Source organism: Anastrepha ludens, chromosome 5 (assembly GCF_028408465.1).
Source record: "Anastrepha ludens isolate Willacy chromosome 5, idAnaLude1.1, whole genome shotgun sequence".
Taxonomy (NCBI): domain Eukaryota; kingdom Metazoa; phylum Arthropoda; class Insecta; order Diptera; family Tephritidae; genus Anastrepha; species Anastrepha ludens.
Window position 1 is genome coordinate 104,884,937 of NC_071501.1, and position 20,109 is coordinate 104,905,045.

The 20,109-nt window shown below is 35.8% G+C and overlaps 1 protein-coding gene across 10 annotated transcripts in view; it reads left to right on the top strand.

The window, feature by feature from the left end:
* LOC128865240 (ATP-binding cassette sub-family G member 1) overlaps positions 1–20,109 on the top strand; it is a 91,030-nt gene that overhangs the window by 63,735 nt on the left and 7,186 nt on the right. For all 10 annotated transcript variants that reach the window (XM_054105365.1, XM_054105368.1, XM_054105369.1 and 7 more), the window contains exons 3-10: positions 6,997–7,114; positions 9,396–9,579; positions 11,360–11,505; positions 11,631–11,869; positions 14,289–14,584; positions 14,689–14,857; positions 17,224–17,324; positions 18,739–18,894. In XM_054105365.1, coding sequence (XP_053961340.1) covers positions 6,997–7,114; positions 9,396–9,579; positions 11,360–11,505; positions 11,631–11,869; positions 14,289–14,584; positions 14,689–14,857; positions 17,224–17,324; positions 18,739–18,894 — 1,409 coding nt within the window. The remainder of the gene's footprint in view (positions 1–6,996; positions 7,115–9,395; positions 9,580–11,359; positions 11,506–11,630; positions 11,870–14,288; positions 14,585–14,688; positions 14,858–17,223; positions 17,325–18,738; positions 18,895–20,109) is intronic.

Below are 20,109 nucleotides of genomic sequence, written 5' to 3' on the forward strand. Positions count from 1 at the left end.
ACCGAATTAAACCAAACTTACACACATTGTTAAGTAAGTTTTGAAAATGGGTTTCGTAAAGTTTGGTTGTAATTCGGAACACTGGCAACGGGTAAAGAGTTCTTTTGAACCAGCCATAATGTCGTTTACTTTTTTAACGCTTGGGGCGGAAGAACTGTCAAATTGACAGTGTGAGTTACAATGTGTCAATATTTCTTTCTGATTTGGACGCCATAAGGAGAAGACGTAAGTGCAAAGTTTACAAATTGTGAATTTTTTTGGAGTGGATTTTGGAACAGTGAATAATTTCTTACGAAATTTGAGAATTTAATGTGAAATCCGAATGTTCAAATGAAATTATGTGTTCGTGGAAAAAAAAAATTTTTTCGTTTTTTTTTTTTAAATATAAATGGATAATGGTTAAAAAAGCTCCGTCATATAAATTGAAACGAAAAATTCATGGATGATCAGGAAAAAAGACGATTGTTTCTTAGTTATTCCTTTGCGTTGATTTGAAATTTAAAAACAATCTTCTTTTTTCCTGATTTTCAATTTATATTTTATATTTACTCAAAAACAAATAGAAAAACAAAAAATATTGTTTATGCCAAAGCGCTTGAATAAATAATATGAAAACCATATCTTTTCTGTTCTGAACCATATCTATTCTATTTTAAAGTGCCCAGCGAAGCGGGCCGGGTTTGCTAGTAATATATATGTACTTGGGTTCCCTTAATCCTCCAAAGTTTTTAAAATTATCATCATTTTTTAAACTTCGTGAGATAAGAGGAGACTAATTAATATCGATCCGTAAACATTTTATAAACAAATTATGTAACGTTTCCTCCGCTTTTTTCTCTTCGGTTGGTGTGTTTAAGTGCAAACACCAGACAAAACACCTATCAAACCCCATACCCCCACATCCATCGTTCACAGCGTGTTCGTGTTGGGTTGGTACACATTTTAACCCAAAACTTGCAAACCCAATGCTTGGCTTCGGTGGAAATGTAATATTATCAGGTCAGCCCATAAGCTCGTGCGTTTTTTAAAGGTGGTTTTAAAATTAATAAAAAATATGTTTAAAGTATTTATTAATGAATAATATATTTTCCTTCATTATTTACAATGTCTTCCCAACGTTTAGGCAAATTTTTAATTCCCTGCTCAAAAAATTGTTTGCCCTTGGAACCAAAATACGCTTCGATATCTCTTTTTATAGCTTCTTTTGAGGAGTAGTTCTTGTTACTCATATGAGATTGAAGTCCACGGAAAAGATGATAATCACAAAGTGCAATATCCGGAGAGTATGGTGGATGCGGCATTAGCTCCCATCCGAGCTGTTGTTGTTGTTGTAGCAGTATAAACATTCCCCATGCATATACGAGGAATGCTGCTGAAGTGACAGTCCTTGGCCGGATATGAATCCGGGTCGTTCCGGTTACGTGGAACCGACGGTCGTGCTGCCCATCCGAGCTCGTTCAGCCTTGTGGTATGAGGTCTTGCGTTGTCGTGGTGAAACAAAACTTTGCGTCTATTCACAAAAGACGGTCGATTTTTGTTAAGTGCCTCATTCAGGTTTGATAGCTGATGGGAATAATAATCAGCAGTTATCATCTGGTTTGGTTCCAGAAGTTCATAATAAACAATACTGGCCATATCCCACCAAATAGACTAAGGAGAATCTTTTTGGGGTGAAGATCATCTCTAGGGGTCGCTTCTGGTGTTTCATCTTTATCTAAGCATTGGCGTTTGCGAACAGGATTATTGTAAAGGACCCATTTTTCATCACCAGTATCGATATGGTTCAAAAAACTTTCATTTTCAAGTCGTTCCAGCAGCTGAGAACTCACATTCCCTCTCTGCTGAAGGTTGGCGAAGGAAAGTATTATATATGCGGAACCTATTTTCCCAGCTTTGAAACCAGGTGCCTGTGAGCTGTTCCATGCGCTGAATTTAACCTCTGAGCTATCATATCGACTGTCAAATTTGGCTCAGCTTCCACGAATTCGAGCAAGTCGTCGGAGTTAAAGACTTCAGGACGACCAGCGCGCGGGCATCCTCCACGTCGCAGTTACCACTTCGGAATTTTGAAAACCATTTTTGCGCAGTCCGGGAACAATGTTTACTTCTGCAGCAGCAGTTGTTGCATTTTTACATTTATATTTTATTTTTTAACAACACGTGCTTCTATCCGCGATTAAAATCACTTGTTGAATGCACAATATATCAAAGGAAATATAAATAGTTCCGTTATATTCCGCGAATAATTTTTTGTTTGCAAAAATCGTACAAAAGTGAAATTATGGGTAAAATACGCACGAACTTATGGACTGACCTGATATAACGAGATTGTGCAATTTTCCAATTGGGATTTAATGGTAATTTGCATACCTTTGACGAAATGGAATAGAATAACAATAGAATATCATAAAAACATAAGATATTTTTGATCCATCCGAATGTTACTTACAAACACACTCAAACAAGTCGATTCATATCGGCCCACCAGCCTATTGCCTATTGCCTCTAAAGAAATGAAATCCCTTTTCTTCAAAAGAATGATGCCTATAATTGAACACCGAAATATAAACCCAAATCACCAATTCGGTTTCGGGAAAAAACATAGTACCATCGAACAAGTCCATAGACACAAAGCATTAGAACAACAAAAAAAAAATGTTGCACAGCGGCTTTTCTCGAATATCTCAAGCCTTTGACCGCGCTTGGCATGACGGTTCACTCTAGAAAGTAAAATGCACTCTACCAATTAACTATTACATATTTATTAAGTTCTACCTCGAAAATCGATATTTCTTTGTCACGGCGAAGAACAGTCTGAACTATGTAAAAGTACAATTGGTGTACCCCAGGCAGTATTATGAGTCCCATCCTATTCTTTCTATACACATACGTTCTACCAGCTTCTGAAGAAACAATAGTCTCAACGTTTGCAGATGACACTGTCGTATTCACAATTGACTCCCACCCCCATGTGGCCTCTCAAAAACCAGAGAGAAACGCCACGCGGTATGTATGTATATGGGATTGGCAGATATGACCATATCTCTGCATGGCGATCAAGGTTACTGGGCTGTTGCCTTAATAGATATTTGTCTGCTAGAAGTTGCATATTTTTGTGCAAACTTACATTATTCAAGTCTCCTCCCTATCTAACAGAGAAGTTGATACCAGGAAGGTCTCGCAGACACAACAAATTCATCGTTCCAAAATTTAATTACCTACCATCATCTAGATTATTTTTCATTAACGCTGTTAAAGTGTGGAACTTTTCATACCCGACACTGTGAAGCCTGGACTTAACAGATTTAACTTCAGGGCACAAGTCTATAATTACTTTAAAAGTGTTTGATTGCATTAAATTAGGGCATTAAATTTCTCTCTACATTCTCTAATTACTACTTTTGCTCTTTCTTTTCTAAATCCTTCTTTTCTTTTCCTATTGCTTCTTTTCTTCTTATTATTATAGTTAAGTTAAATACATTGGATTGATTCGTAAATGAACTGGTGTAAAATTTAGATTAAGAAACTTGTATGTTAAAAATATTCCAGTTGTTTCTAAAATTGTTGAAGTACTATTAAAAGACCTTAGTCTTACTATGTACTATTTATATAAACAAATAAACTGAAATAAATCGGTTCAGCTCACGTACATATTACTATTTTCCCGAAATATTTTGGCGGAAGGCCAAAATTCCGTTGAATTTCTTCAACAACTTCTTTAACATATTACACGCTTGCTAACTAACTAAACTGGATTTCAAGTTGAAGGCAAATAGCGCGCAAAATTCGATTTCGTTCGAATTCGTTATAGGTACACCAAGGCCTGATTAGCCACTGCAATCGGAATATTAATTTCCAAGTGCGAACATACATACAAACAAACGAGACGTACCCTCCAAAGAAAACCTGAACTAGTGAAATAACTGGGGTTTATAGCCGCATGCGAAACACTTATTACTCATGACGAAACACAAAAAAAAATCCCACTTCTCGCACATTACGACTTATGATTCAGTCGGACTGGAAGCTAATGTGGTCTTTTCGTAAATGGAAGTTATTGTGCCATGTTTGCATTTTACTGAAATTGTATATTATTAAATACCAAATACATACATAAAAAAATAGTGAAAAATATTATGCCTGTTCCAAGAATAGAACGTAAAATCGTCCACTCTGCGATAGCGATCGCCGTACGAGTTGGGTTACAGTTTTGTTTCGTTCAAACAGGATAGATTGAAGTGCCTGCTGATGGACTATGCAGGCACATCCATAAGTAGATCTATGCTTGGTCTCATTGTGACGCCACACAAATGGAGTCGATTAATCTGAGCAAATGCCGCATCCCCAACTCAGTTATATCACTCAACTCCTTAAAAAATTGAAATCTATGAATTTTGGACTCTTTCTCCAGATCGTAGACTATTTGCAAATTAGATGCCTTAAGATTTCTGACACTTCCTTCCAGCAATTCCTGCAGAAGTCGTTGTGTGGGACTCTTAGCCTTTTCATATGTTTCTCGATAATTTTCTTGGCTATTCCTGCCATCCCAATTGGTAATTTTTTTCTGCCCAGCTGAATTCTTTTCTGAGACAAGTAGCTGTCTCCCATTCCATTCTGGCCACATTAGTGTCTTAGCAGAGGATCTCATCTTGTATACAATACATATGGACATCTTATAAAGGGTCTTTCAAAAGACGAGTCTAGATATTGTTTTAAAATAGATGTTGTTTAATGCAACATAAAATATGTAAAAATGTAGATTCTTTCACGTTTCACTATTTTCAAGTAAAATAGGGCTTTTAACAATTATATGTGCGAAATTACATGTTTCAAATGTTCCCCATAAGCACATCTAGAGGTAAAATCTGCCAAACAGTCGACTCATGGCAGCCTAATTGTTGAGCACGTCGAGATATCGATGTTGAGGTTGTTGAAGGTTGTTCAGCTACAATTTAGCAGCAATATCATCAACAGAACGTCGAGTTTTTTGGTCTGTCACCCATTTTTCTATCCTTGATAGAACCAGTTTCTTGAAATTTATTCACCAACTTTTGAATTGTCGACTCATTCGGATGATTATTTCTTCCAAAAAAATCACGAATTTTGCGATATGTTGTACTTAAAACTGGATCATTTTCATAATAAGTTTCCATAGATTTTACGCGTTGTTGTTTCGTGCAAAATTGTGCATCTGTCTACTTGACAAATGCCAAAGATGACATAAAACAAAGGTACCGTCTAGAAATTATTCATTACTGACATCCAGGCGTCACTTTTAAAACACTCTTTAATTCGGAACTTGCGGAACTGGCGATATAGTTTACACTTTCGGTGAAATACCATGTAAAACTCATCATTTGCTTAGGATTATATATATACTTAGAAGTAGGATTAGGATTATATATATACTTAGCATTTCTGGAAGGCCGATGTCGGTATGGATTTCAGTTCCTTCTTCGAATTCTCTTTTATGACTTCAATTGTTTCAAAATGTTTTTCACGGAGCGGCAACTTGAGCTTGGGAAACAGGAAAAAGTCACATAGAGCCATATCAGGCGAATACGGTGCTTGCGGAACGATATTAACATTATTTTTGTTCAAATAATCGCGAACAAGACGTGATGTGTGAGCTGGTGCATTATCGTGATGCAAGAACCATCGCGTGTTGTCCCACAATTCCTTCCTTTTAAGACGAATGTTCTCGCGCAAACGCTTTGAAACGTCTAAATAATATTCAGCGTTAACCGATCGGCCTTGCGGAAGGAACTCCGAGTGCACCACACCTTCGTAATCGAAAAAAACAGTCAGCATAACCTTAATTTTTGAGCGACTTTGGCGTGGTTTTTTGGGTTGATGTACGGCCCTCTTTGAACGATTTTTACCACTGGAAAACACGTGCACGCGATAGAGCAGAGTCCCCATAGGTTGTCTGCAACATTTTTAAGGCGTCTGAAGCCGAAATTTTGTTGGAATAACAAAATTTCAAACAAATTCTTTGTTCAACTTGAATTTCCATCGTTAAATTCGAAAAACACACTCGAACTTGACTTGTTTACAGTAGCACAGAAAACAAACTATGTGACATATCTCGCTGAAATTTGCCATGTAAGCTTATAACAGTCCTACCATCAAACAAAAAATGTATTTTTGCCATATGTCATCCGCGGACCGTTTTATTGATAAAGTCTCGATCATATTTGAGCAGAAGGTATTACTATTTAACTTACTAAAAATCCTATCTTTGTCTTTCACTTTTGATTTGATCCGTGGTGCTGTTGACTATCCGATGCTTCTTGAAAGGATTACATATGTTTTGTTTTTGTTTTTAATATTCCGGCCAAAGCTCTTTGTAGTTCAGAGTTCGTCATTGTTGGTCTCTCAAAATCTCGTTATGCTCCTATTACTAGAACCTTAATTGAGTTTAATAAAATCTCTAAACTTGTTGAGTTAGATTTTTCGTATTTAAAAGATCGCCCATTGAAATTTTTGAGTATTTATTATTAATAGTTTAATTGTACTTCCTTTTTTAATTGCTATTAATCCTAAAATATGTCCACTTAGCCTATAAGAATCTACTGATATTATAGTCATTGTCTTAATAAATAAATAAATAAAAAGGCGCTAGTGCGGTTTAGGCGGATTTTCAGCAGCGTAGTTTCCATATGGAAATCCATATATTTAGTATCTAAATGGTAATAGCACATAAATATGTTTTACGAATTTGGTCATCAAAAAACAAAACAAAATTTGGTTTATGTATTAAAGTAATAAACACTTTTGCGCTGTAGTGGCGTTTTTGGAATTTGAAGCATTTTTCGCATCTCTTACTACTATTTACTTGAACATTGTCATAGCTAGTGTTAAATTTGAAAAAATTCGCTACAATTTTAAACGACCTTAAAAATAAATATTTGTTTTGAACTTTAGCACGTGTTACATTTTTTTGTATTATTGTTGTACTAATATGTATTCGTTTGTTTATTTCTTTTTTTTCAGCGAAAAAAACCGTACTGAAAGCCATTTCTGGTACTTTCCGCTCTGGCCAATTGACTGCTATTATGGGCCCCTCAGGGGCGGGTAAATCGAGTTTGATGAATATTCTAACAGGTCTCACGTAAGTTTGGCTATAAACATAATTTGAAAACCATTAATATTTATAGTAAAATTATGCACGCATGAATGAGCTCCTAATGAAAGATCCTATCGTAAATGTTAATTAGGTTTTTACATTTTTAATTCTTTAAAGTTGATAGAAGAAGCTTAATGTGATATCATTTATAAAAGATGGTTTACGTAACAATTAGTACAGGTTTATATTAATGCGAAACTCATATATTTTTACCTTTAAAACGTTGTACAGATAACAGTAATGTGTGCCTGGTATTGAATCAATTCTCTATGAAGGATTTGGATAGTTTGCTCTTTCTAAGTCACTTTTGAACTTAGCATATTTGTTTTCTATGATAAAGTGCCTGCCTAGCTAGCCTACAGCGTTAACATTCTTTCTCCCTTCATACAAACGAATTTTACTCAACTGCTGCTTAACCAGTAGAGTATATTTCTGTTAACTTTTGGTGGAAAATATGTTTGTGGTGAACTCCGTACCCTTCAAAATTCCATGCGTTCCTGTCATTGAGACTTCTCTATACATTAACGTTCTCTGCGTAGTATATGACATTAGGGGAACATTTTTTGTTACAATCGATTGAAGGCTGAACTTTTATGAATAAAAATGCATAAGAAAAAATGTTAGCATTTTTGGAGTATTTCATTTATTTTCGGTTGATCAATAAGTTTTGCGGTTCGATCAGAAAAACTCAGTTTTATGGAGTCATATACACTTGTTTCAATTCTTAAATTCCATCACTGAAGTGAGAATCTGCAAGGCCTGCAAAATACGCTCTCACAGCTGTTATGACCTCATCATTTGATGAAAAACGCTTTTCACGCACGCAGTTTTTTAGGTCTGGAAACTGATGGAAGTCGCTAAGGACCAATTCTGGTGAATACGGTGGATGCTCCAACAATTCGAACTTTAATTCATGGAATTTAGTTATTGTCAAAATGCTCTTGTAACTCCGAGCATTGTCCTGTTGGAAAAAGAATTTCTTTCTTTTGCAAACTGGGTCTTTTCCACGCATTTTTTCCTTCAGTTGGTCTAAAAGGTTACAATAATATTCAGAATTTATTGTTTTACCAGTTGGCAAATAATCCACATAAATTCCTTCGGTATCCTCGCAAAAAACTGATACTAACACCTTCTTGCCCGTTTTTGGACACGAACTCGTTTCAGAGCCGAAGAACTAGGTTCACACCACTCTTTAGCCTCATGTTTTCATTTAGACTCACGGTGATAGATCCACCCTTTCATCCATAGTGTTGAATCGGCGCACAAAATCCTCTTTATCATTCGAAAACGCTCTAAATGTTGCTGAGAAAGTCGCATTCGAATGTGTTTTTGTTCTACTGTTAGCGAATGCGGCACCCATCGTGCGCACAGCTTTTATAAACTCAATGCTTTAGTCATAATAGTGCTTACGCTGTCCAATCAGATGCCTGCGGCTTTTTCTTTTTTTTCAATACTTTGTCCTGTTTTTTTTTTTACGATTGGTGGTGTTGTTGCTGTTTTGGGACGTCCTGACGGTGTATCGCCTGCAATCTTGTACGCCAACGTTTAAATTCAGCTACTGTACTAATTAAAGGCGACATTCAACATTCGTTCAAAAATTTCCTTTGCTTTTCAATCTTTGCACAATACTTGATTGTTTCCATTGTGGAAAATATTGTGCCAAAAATGACACTTATTTGAAATCAGACATTTATTTGGAATTAGTAATGAAACTTGCCCAATATCAGAAAATAGAGTTGGAAACATTGAATATAGTGAGTTATACCAGTGTTATGTGATATAAGACCGCTTCGATTCGCTAAGCGCAAGAAAATGGCAAATGGATGAAGCAAATGGTACAATCGAAACCGAAACGAACTTTAGCGACTGGCCGAACTATAATATTTCCTCAATTGATGACCAACATATTATATTTTGTATGCTTCATGGTAGGCTTCTTTCTTTCTTTGAGTTTTTGCATAGTCATAATACCCGTTATTTTAAATATATAATTAGTCAGAGCATAAAAAGTTTTACACCTGGATAATTAGCTTAAAAATTAACGCACCCCAACACCTAAATACACATCTCAGCAACGAATGTCTTTTGGATCTCTCATATGCACATTTCACTTTTACTTTGACTCATTTTAATTACAAAATTTAATTTTAACTATAGCTATTCAGGCAATATACAATTTATAAAATTTTCTCAATAATATGCAAAGTTAGATACCATCAAAAAATATTATTTTCATATTAAATTTCTCTTGTGTTGGTATTTCTAGTAAAATTGGCGTTAGTGGTACAATAAACTTCGGTGACACACCCACCAAGTCTCGCAAACTTTGTTGTTACATAATGCAAGATGATCATTTCCATTCGTGGTTCACGGTCGAGGAGACAATGCTGCTGGCGGCACAATTGAAAATATCTAATGCCTCTATGAATATGAAGGAGAAGAAAGTACTGGTAAGTGATTCAGAGTGAAATTATGGGGACAATAGCTTTAATTTTTCTCAGAAAAAAAAAATACTCTAATATAATAAAGGGTTTTCCAATAAGAGGTGTTATTTTGATATTCAAGGAAAAATATTATTTTTTAATATAAATGATCGGATTTTTATTGCATTATAAAGAGCAAGCTATGCCGTTAATAGTGGAAAATAACATCAGGACCCCCACGATCACGTTTACAAGACAATATCCTTTTCATGAAATTTTCCATAACCGAATTGCAGAGTGGCTGCTCTATGTCCTCGATAGCCTCACGAATTCCATCTTTGAGGTCTTGAATCGACCCTGGGCTGTTGGCGTAGACCTTATCTATCACGTGTCCCCAAAGAAAAAAAGTCACAAGGTGTTAAATCACAAGATTTCGGTGGCCAATTGTGACAACCTCTTCGAGAGATAGCACGGTCCGGAAACTTTTCCCGTAAAAAATCAATGGTTTCGTTGCTTGTGTGGCACGTAGCGCCGTCGTTGAAAATAAACGTTGTCCAGATCAATACCATCGAATTCCGGCCTGTTTAACACCTAACACGTGTTATTGGAAAACCCTTTATGTCTCGAAAATTTGGGAATAAGAATTTAGGTTCAGATGTTTTTGATAGTTCTTTCATAAGATCGGAAATTATTTGAAAATTCCCTTTGTTACTGAACAAAGTTGTAGAAAATTTATTGAAAAGCAGGAGAATCCATAAAATTGTTTATGTTGAGGATGATGAGTGAGAAAGCAGTTCTGTGAATAAGTGGCAAAATATTGAAAATTGAGCGAATGACAGTAAATCTGCGGAGCCGCTCCGAAAAAAGTGATTTTGCGCCACCGAACGATTTGAACAAAAAAATCCAAATACATTTGTTAAAGGAGATGTTTCTACAAGTATTCCAGAAATAATTTTTCTTTTAGATTTTTAAATTTTCCTTTGTACTTGAAAGCCAAAAAACCGGTTTTCGCTGGAAAAGTCGGCTGATTTGTTATTGTAATAATAATAAAAAAACAACTAAAAAGTTTCAAGGGATACCTAATTTGTTATTGTAAGATTAGTATGTAAAAAAAACTGGTGATTTATGTGACAAAGTACTGAGAAAAATTTCAAAAGGATTGGTTCAGTAGATTTTGAATTATGGGGTTATATACAGTTAGAAGGCCGAAAAAAGCGAATTTTCTAGAATTTATTCTGAAAAAACTTTTAAATTTATTGATCTTAAAATGTGTACACATATTTTTTTATCTTTTAACTGTAATTTAAGACTTAGTATTAATAAAAATACTTATTTGGAAAGGAGCTATAGCTGATCTCCGGGAGCTCCTCTCAAACAAGACGTTTTGCGGTGACCACTATACTCTGAACTGGATCCTCTGAAATTAATAAACCAAACAGATTTCGATAAAGTACTGTTAAATCTAGTAATTAATCGAAGAAATAAGTACAATAAATTTGTTTGACAATATGGTGGTTTTCAAAAAAAATTGTTTGACCAAAATGTCGGCCTTAAGTCTTCGATCAATTACTAAAAAATATCTTTAAGAAGCTCTTGTCAAAATTTGAGACTAATCGGTTTAGCCGTTTTTGAGTAATGTAGGTCACCGACTTTGAAAACACCATTTTGACAAAAATGCCGTGCACTTTCAAGCACTCTGAAACGCCTTTTCAAATTTGCGTGCAACTTCGAAAATATTCACCGGAACGATATTAAAACTAAACGTTTACATTCTGCAGCTAATTTTATTATTTATGCCCATTTTCAGATCGAACATTTATTGGACACCCTGAGGCTATCACAATCTAAATATACTCGCGCTGGAAATTTGTCTGGAGGCCAGAAAAAACGTTTATCAATTGCATTAGAATTAATTGATAACCCAGCTGTGCTATTTTTGGATGAACCAACAACGTAATACCCTAATGCTATTTATTTAATATCAGTCACACTTTTTCCATACTTAAATATATACAATACTCCATATTTTATTTTATTGCATTCTAAATTTTTTCTTTCTCTAATTTTTTTACTTTCAGCGGCTTGGACAGCTCAGCTTCTGCCGATACCATACAGCTACTTCAAACACTGGCCAATGAAGGCCGTACAATCGTTTGCACTATACACCAGCCTTCGTCACATATTTACAGTTTATTTAACCAAATTTATGTGCTGAGTCAAGGGTATTGTACGTATCAGGGAACGCCGCTGAATACAATTAACTTTCTGAAAACGATCGGTTTGGAGTGCCCAACATATCATAACCCAGCAGATTTCTGTGAGTATAAAATGCGAAAATAAAAATTTAGAAAGTTTACAGCAAGCAATTTTAAAAGGTGTGAATTGTGAAGGAATAGTTATAGGAAGGTAGGTAGGTAATCACGCATTTAGGCCAAGAAAACCCCGCATCTAGAAGTTATTCCTTCTTTTGATCATTCCTAGTGAGTGTCATCATATAAGCGCTCTAATTTTTTTGCTATTTAATTTTTTATTTGCAAATAAAAGCTCACATTTTCGAGACTTAATTACACGCAGAGTCGTAGAATTACGGAGGAGATGCGAAATCATTTATTTTACTTCATCGCCCATAGAGCTTCTGCAGCTCTACGAAAATGCAAATCTAATTTCTATAGAGTAGAATTTCTAAAGAACACTGACTGGATGGAAGCATTTTTTCTGTAACATTCTGTCTCGTACTCTTTCTTTGAACTCATAACGTTGTCAGTGCGTCTTAAGCGAACATCTGTGTATTTAACCACTTTGTGACACCAACAGGGTGGTACATAAAGTGGTTTCTTTTCACACAAAAAAGCATTTTATTCGTATATCGCGTCCTACGCAGCCGGGTGGGTTGATGGGTGAAACACTAATTGATAAAAAAAAGGTCACCCCGTGGTAGGAAATGCAAATCTCCGAGTGTATTTCTGCCGTGAAAAAGCTCCTCCGCCGCTAAGATATAGGGGTTTTCAGTAAGAGCGCTTCAACTTTTGAACTTTTTTGAATAAAACACAAACGGTTTGACTTTTTTAACTAATTTTTCTTTTATTATCGAGTTTGAACATATACATTTAAGTATGGAATTCGATTTCTTTTGCACGACCACCGCGTGCACGTTTTACGAAGTCCAATCGTTGACCACTCTTTTGCATAAATCGGCCGAAATTCCAGCAATTTCCCGTTCAATGTTGGCTCTGAGCTCACAAATCGTCGCCGGCTTGTTACTGTAGACCAATGACTTCACATAACCCCAAAACGGGACGGCTTGTTAAATGGACCGTAAAATGGCCGTAATGCTCTTAAAGTAGCAGCAACAGAACGATTATTTTCATAAAAAATTTGCACGATTTGCAATCGTTGCTCAAGTGTGTAGCGTTCCATGATGAAATGTATACTAATGAAGTTTACAAATGACAAGCGAAAAATAAAAAATATTGCGTCGTTCGCCCTCCCTATCGGAAAAAAGTTGAAGCGCACCTATTGAATAACCCTATATAACTCCTGTTCATGTCATAAAGCTGCAGCCATTGGTGATAAGGTCTACTTTACACGTCAAGTACATTAAGTTACAATGGTTGCCATGCTTCATGAGGGTTTTGAGAACAGGTTTACCTAGGTCTAGAGGCCTATTGCGATACTACCTGTGTGGACTTAAGGTCCCTAATATGGCGGAGTCACTTCATCTCTTTAATAAACGATTAATTAGTACGGATGGTTGCGAGTTCTATTCCTGCCAGATATCCAAAGAAGTAAAAATGCATACAGCGATTGCACGCTTTATCAAGAGCTTTTGCAGCTAGGCCAGAAGTCATTAGAGGGAAACCCCAAACATTTCCCACTATTAGGCAGTGCCCGCTGGTCGAGATACACGAGGGATCTAGAAGTGTTTCCACCTATTCTAGGCCAGAACTGTCTAGTACCTAGTTAGTTCTGAGGTCCATCTATTGTTGGCCTATGTGGTGAATGGAGGTCGACCTAATCTAGAGCGTGGTTGAGGATAAAAGGATGCCTACATACTGGGCACAATTGACTGATTTGAGACCAGCTAGTGAATTAATACGCGATACAATTTCCAGGAATGGATGTGTGACTAAGACAATATTCTTGGTATATCGCTTGACCAGCTCATTCAGAATAGTTCTACATTAATTTACTACTTTCGAAGAGGTATTATTGCACACGTAAAATAATTGCTTTAACTCCTTTTTCAAATCGGGAAGGACGCTAGAGCTCTATTGCAACTTGCCTCATAAATTTGCCTTATAATTACCCGCAGAGCTACACTAAATCCGAAAAATATTTAGTAAACGGCTAGTTCAAAGCGAGTGACACAACTACGCCTTATAAATGAACTGGTTTTTCGAAGTACTAACAAATAGTACGAAATTTGACCACTCTTATGAGTTATCACTTGCTGGCAGGTTGGGAAGAATTTCTCTCCATTTCAGCTTCTTGCCCAACACAATTTAATATTTCGTCGAGCCCATTAGCTAATTAGTTCAATCGTCTTCTTCTTTCCGATCTAAGTGTGTACTTCGACTTTTTCTGAGTGGATTTGCATGTATCTGAGGCAAAATGAAAAAGAGGAATGTACGGATGCGGAAAAAAATACATAAAAACTAATAGTTTTCAATTCAGGAGCATTCGTTATTACCACGAATTACTTTTCATTTTTTTAATTTCTTTAATTTCTCCACCAGTGTTGGAATGCGTCAATGGGGATTATGGTGATCACATCGATGAATTGGCAATCGCCGCCAGACAATGCAAATGGCTCTATGATTACGATACGGATCCACAACAGTTAGACGGCTTAGATGGTGTACAAATTGTCAAACTGTCAGAATCCCAGCGAGTAGCGGAAAAGTCACGCTCACCATCGATAGTGGTTGCTACAAAACCTTTGGTTGTTACTAAACATGTTTACCCGCCGCCCGAATGGGTGCGCCTATGGCTGTTGATTGATCGTTGTCATGTGCAGATCTTTAGAGATTGGGTAAGTGAAGTGAGACAGAAATGAAAATTAAGAGGGAGGCGAAAGATGAAGAATATTTGCTGATAACTTTCATATTTGTTTTGCTTTTTTGCTAATCCGAACAGACGATGACCTATTTAAAACTGGTTATACATATTGTATGTGCAGTTCTGATAGGCCTTTTATATGGCGACTCTGGTTCAAATGCGACTAAACAGATAGCAAATTTAGGTTCATTTACAATACACAATACATATCTATGGTACACGACTATGATGCCGAGCCTACTGAGATGTAAGTATAAGCGATTATAACTATACAAATTGAAGATTTGAATAGCTTTAAATTAGTTTTAAAAGATGCTTTGGTTTTTCTTAGAAATTAATATTAACAACAGCAAGATGCACATCACAAATAGGAGGAAGAGCTCGGAGAAACTCCCAACAGAGGAGTACGCGCCAATTATTTTTTTATTTTTTATATATGTATATGCATATACGCGGTGTGCTCAAAAAGTATCGCGAATTTTGTGTTTTTTTTTCAAAAATAATTTATTTATTCATTAATATCTACAGGGTGGGCCATGTAGCGTTTGCTTTTTGAACCACCTATTTTTTTGAGAATGGTAACACAAATGACATGTCAAATGTGTTCATAATTTACTTAAAGGTTTGACATTTACGAAATGGACGCTATACGCTTGAAAAAAATTGGGAAATATTGAAAGCCTATTTCCAAAGTGGTGAGTCTTCTTCTTTTTTTCTGATTTTCACATCGGTGGCTACGTCAAAAAGCAAAATTGTCGGATTTGGGGCTCAGAAAATCCACACGTTCCTGTAGAGAAGCAAATGCATCCACAACGAGTCACTGTTTGGTGCGGTTTTTGGTCTGGCGGCATCATCGGGCCATTTTTTTTCGAAAATGAGCGAGGAGCCGCGGTTACAGTAAAAGGCGAGCGTTACCGTGACATGCTCAACGAGTTGTTTTCAAAAATTGACGAGGATGACATGGACGATATTTGGTTTCAACAGGACGGTGCAACTTGTCACACTGCCAAAGTTACACTCGAACTTTTGGCTACCGTTTTTGAAAACCGAATAATCAGCCGAAATTCCGATATCAATTGGCCGCCTCGGAGCTGTGATTTAAGCCGGTTGGACTACTTTTTGTGGGGAGCCGTTAAGGACAAATGCTATGCGAACCATCCAGAGTCGATTGTTGCTTTAAAACACGAAATCGAAGTTACCATTCATGAAATTGAAGCCCAAACAAACGAAAATATCCTTAAAAATTGGGTTGATCGAATGGCCTACTGTAAAGCCAGTCGTGACAGTCATTTGAACGAAATTATTTTTCATTCATAAATGACAATGTTCAATCTTCAAAAGAAAAAAAAGTTTGAAAAAATATTAATTAGTTTGTTTTTTTTATAGCCGATTCAAAAAGCAAATTTTTCATGGCCCACCCTATATTTTGTCCTCTTCAAAGTAATCCCCATGAGATATTATGCACTTGTGCCGACGGTTTTTCCAATCCTCGAAGCACTTCAAAAAAATATTTTTTTATCTTCTTTCGATGCCGTCTTTATCTCGTCAAGAAAAAGTCACAGGGGGCCAGATCTGGGGAATACAGTGGCTGTGGCATAATTAGTGTGCAAGAGCCAATTTTTTTTCTTCCACAAATTGCGCATAACTTGCAGGTAATATTCCTTATTGACCGTTTTACCCTGTGGCAAGAACTCATGACGCACAACGCCCCTTCAATCGAAGAAAACTGTAAGCAAAACTTTTACATTCGACCGAACTTGGCGCGCTTTTTTCGGTCTTGGTTCGTGCGGCAGCTTCCATTGAGATGATTGAGCTTTGGTTTCCACGTCATAATGGAGCAAATTTGGGTCGCCGCGGACAGAGTCCAACATCTCATTAGCAATGTTCATGAGACGCTGCTTTTGGTCGAAATTGAGCAGTTTTGGTACGAATTTTGCGGCGACCCGTCTCATGCCCAAATCATTGAAAAAAATCGAATGGCACGAACCAATCGATATATCTAGGTCCTCAGCAACTTCTCTAACGGTGATTCGACGATTGGCCAATACCATTTTCTTCACTTCATCAATTTTTTCGTCTGTTGTTGACGCTTTTCGTCGTTCACATCTTCTTTTGTACCACCGATAAACGTTGCTTTGGTCAAAAATAGCTTCTCCATATGACACAGTCAACATTCGGAATGCATCCGTGCACTTAATTTCGTTTTTCACACAAAATTTGATACAGGTTCTTTGATCCATCTTTAGGCAAAAATCGAAGACGAGCCGAAACACGTGCAAGCAAAGCAGCTGTCAACAATTAACTGAACATTCAAAATAGCCGAACTCGTCTGTATGAGTGAGAGACATGAGTACCAACATATTGCCACACAAAAATCGAAAGTCGAATATACATAACCAGCGAAAATTCAAAATTCGCGATACTGTTTGAACACACCTCGTATAATTTGTGCATAAATCCTTTTGTTGGGTGTTTGGCCGAGCTCCTCTTCCTATTTGTGGTGGGCGTCTTGATGTTGTTTCACAAATAATATATACTGCATATAGTTCGTTGGCTTAAGCATAAAAATAACATAACATAACATTACTTCAATGATATTTTTTTTTGTTACAGTGCCCCAAGAAATCAACATAGTCAAAAAGGAAACATTCAATAATTGGTACAAATTAAGAACCTATTATATGGCAACTCTAATATCGTCTACGCCAGTGCATGTACGTGTAAAGTATTTGTAATAATTAATGAGCTGAACCCGTCAATGCGTGACTGGAAGTCAGAAAGTTCTATATCTACCAATATATACAGTGTTGGGGAAAATAATAGACCTTGGGGTTTTTCACATACATATTTCGATTTGAGGTATTTTATGAACTTTCATAGAAATCAAAATCTTTGATCTTTTAAAATTCTCGAAAATTTAATAAATCTTATATTTTTAAAATTTGATTCGGAAAAAATAATAGAAATAATAAAAAAATTGTAGTTGTATTTTTTCCAACACTGTATGCCCATAACAATTAAATAGAGGAAATCAAAAATGGTATACAATAATAGAAAATTGCGTCCTAACACTTGCCCTGTCTTCAGAAACGATACAGTACGAATAGGGGGCAAAGAAGACATGCCGAAATCACATTCAAATGATAAACAAATTTGTAAACGTTTGGGTAAAATTGTGAAATAAACTGTAATTAGTAGTTTATTCTAAAAAACATATTAGGTTATTATTAAATAAACATACGTCCAGCAGCGCCAAAAATGCACTAAAATAAAAACTGGAAGGGATAACAATAGAAATAAAAATAAAAAAAATTTATACATTGTTTATTAGTACTTAAACTTTTAAAAAAAAATGTATTTTAATTTTTCTTTACAAAAATTAATACATAAAAAATCAAAGTGCAATGAAAAAAAGTTGCTCCACGGTCTGCATCGTTTCTCCTTGAAATGTTGATGGATCTGTAAAAAGTAAAAAAAATCTTGTAAAATTAAGTTGTAGTTATAGTCTATCGAGCCGGATTTTTGAATTTCGAAAAATTTTGCAGTTTACGGCATTTAAAAAAAGTATGCGTTTTGCGATACAAATGTCACACTTTAATTATGTTAATAAAATTGTTTAATAAAAATATCGAAAATCCGGCTCGACAGACTATGGAGAAAACACTTTCGAATATTAACAAAAAAACCGTATCAAAAAATATTAAAAACTGTATGAGTTATCATGTAGACCCTGCCGGAAAAAGTAGTTTCGGGAAAAACGAGTTTAAACTTTCAACAGCACCTATGCGCATTAAATTATCGACGGGCAGTTACATTTTCTACCATAACTTTGTATCTATAGGGAATTTTTCAATCCACTTCCACAGAAATGCGCCTAAAACTATAAAGAAATAAAAACAAAAATAAATATATAACCAAAAGTAATCAGAAGTTGCGTAAACAGTCCACCGAAATTTCTTAATAAAATATCTAAATAAGCGATGTGTATTTTTTCTCTTCATTTTTGACAGCACAAGTAGCTGCTGTCAAACTCAAACCAAAAAAGATAGCGCAATCTTCTATTCTATGATTCTTGAAGTTAAATACTAAAATTATCTTAAGGTATTTAACGATCTTTCTATTTCACAGATCATATTCTCAACGGCGTACATCACAATCGCCTACTTTATGACTGAACAGCCATACGAAATTGAACGGTATGTGAAATTTTTGCTGTCGGCGGTGGTGGTAACGATATGTGCTGATGGATTCGGTGTGCTGATCGGCACTATATTAAATCCCACGGTAAGTAGATATTTTCGAAGTTCAAAGAACTAAATTATGGGCGATCCGATAACTAAATGTACAAATAATATCAAACTTGAGCTTTTACGGATAATTAAATACAAAAGTTTAGCACAGCCCTACAAGGCCCTGCAAAATCAATGGAAGTCTTAGAAAACTTCTTAAGAATAACTTTTTCGTCCTGAAGCACAATGTGTTAAGCTAAACATTTTCCTCACTTCCCTATTGCTAACCATTTTATACGACAACTGTGTTATTCAAATACAAAATACATCCTAATTAATTAGTTGTTTTAATAATCAATAAATTATAAAACTTTTCATGCTTAAATAATGTTACGCAAATATTTTAAACTTGGTTGCCCAAGCGAAGTTTTAGCCAAAACGATGCCGTCAATGCCACTGTATTTTCCATCAAAGCTTGTCATAATTACTGTGTATATGTTTTACTGATAAACTTAAAAAAAATGTTGAACACTGAATTAAGTGTTTTATCACTGTCTAGTCCCCTGGTCCAAATTTCCGCTTTGCGGTTTGTTCAAAGCAAAAAGATAGCATTTTATGAGACTGGCTTGCTAGTGAAAAAGGCTCGCGGTCACCATTGTACGGTGTGTGCCGACGAGAAACCCACTTGTGTAGTTTACAACTTCAAGCAGCAACATCGGACATGCCCCAGCTTGATAAGAATTTTGCACAAAGAACCTTAGATATTCACTTAAAAAGTCTAATATGTCCGGTGTTTTTTCAAAAGCTTGAGAACTTAAAATTATAATGCAAACCAGAAATATTGTTGGAATGAATTTTTTTATTATAATCTGGTAGATAATGTCATGTCATAAATTTTTTGCATATGACGTCCGGCATATGTCCACCATGGCTACGAGTTACATGGTCTATTCGATCTGTCCAATTTTTGGCTACTTTTTCCAATAAATATGAATAATAAATCTAAATGAGCTCAATCAGCAAAAATGTGACGCAAACGATGGTCATTTAACTTCTGAATAAACGGCTTCACTTCCAGCAAAGATTTATTTGTTTCAAAGTGAATTTCCACCATTTGGAAGCGTTTTTTTGGCGTTAAACGTTTTTCGATTATTTACCAAACCTTACTGAACAGAAATGTCAACACCATTTGCCATTCTCAGCTATCAAACCATAGCTATCGATATCGATAGTTCTCATGCAGTTAGAAAAAAATATCCGATATTTCTTT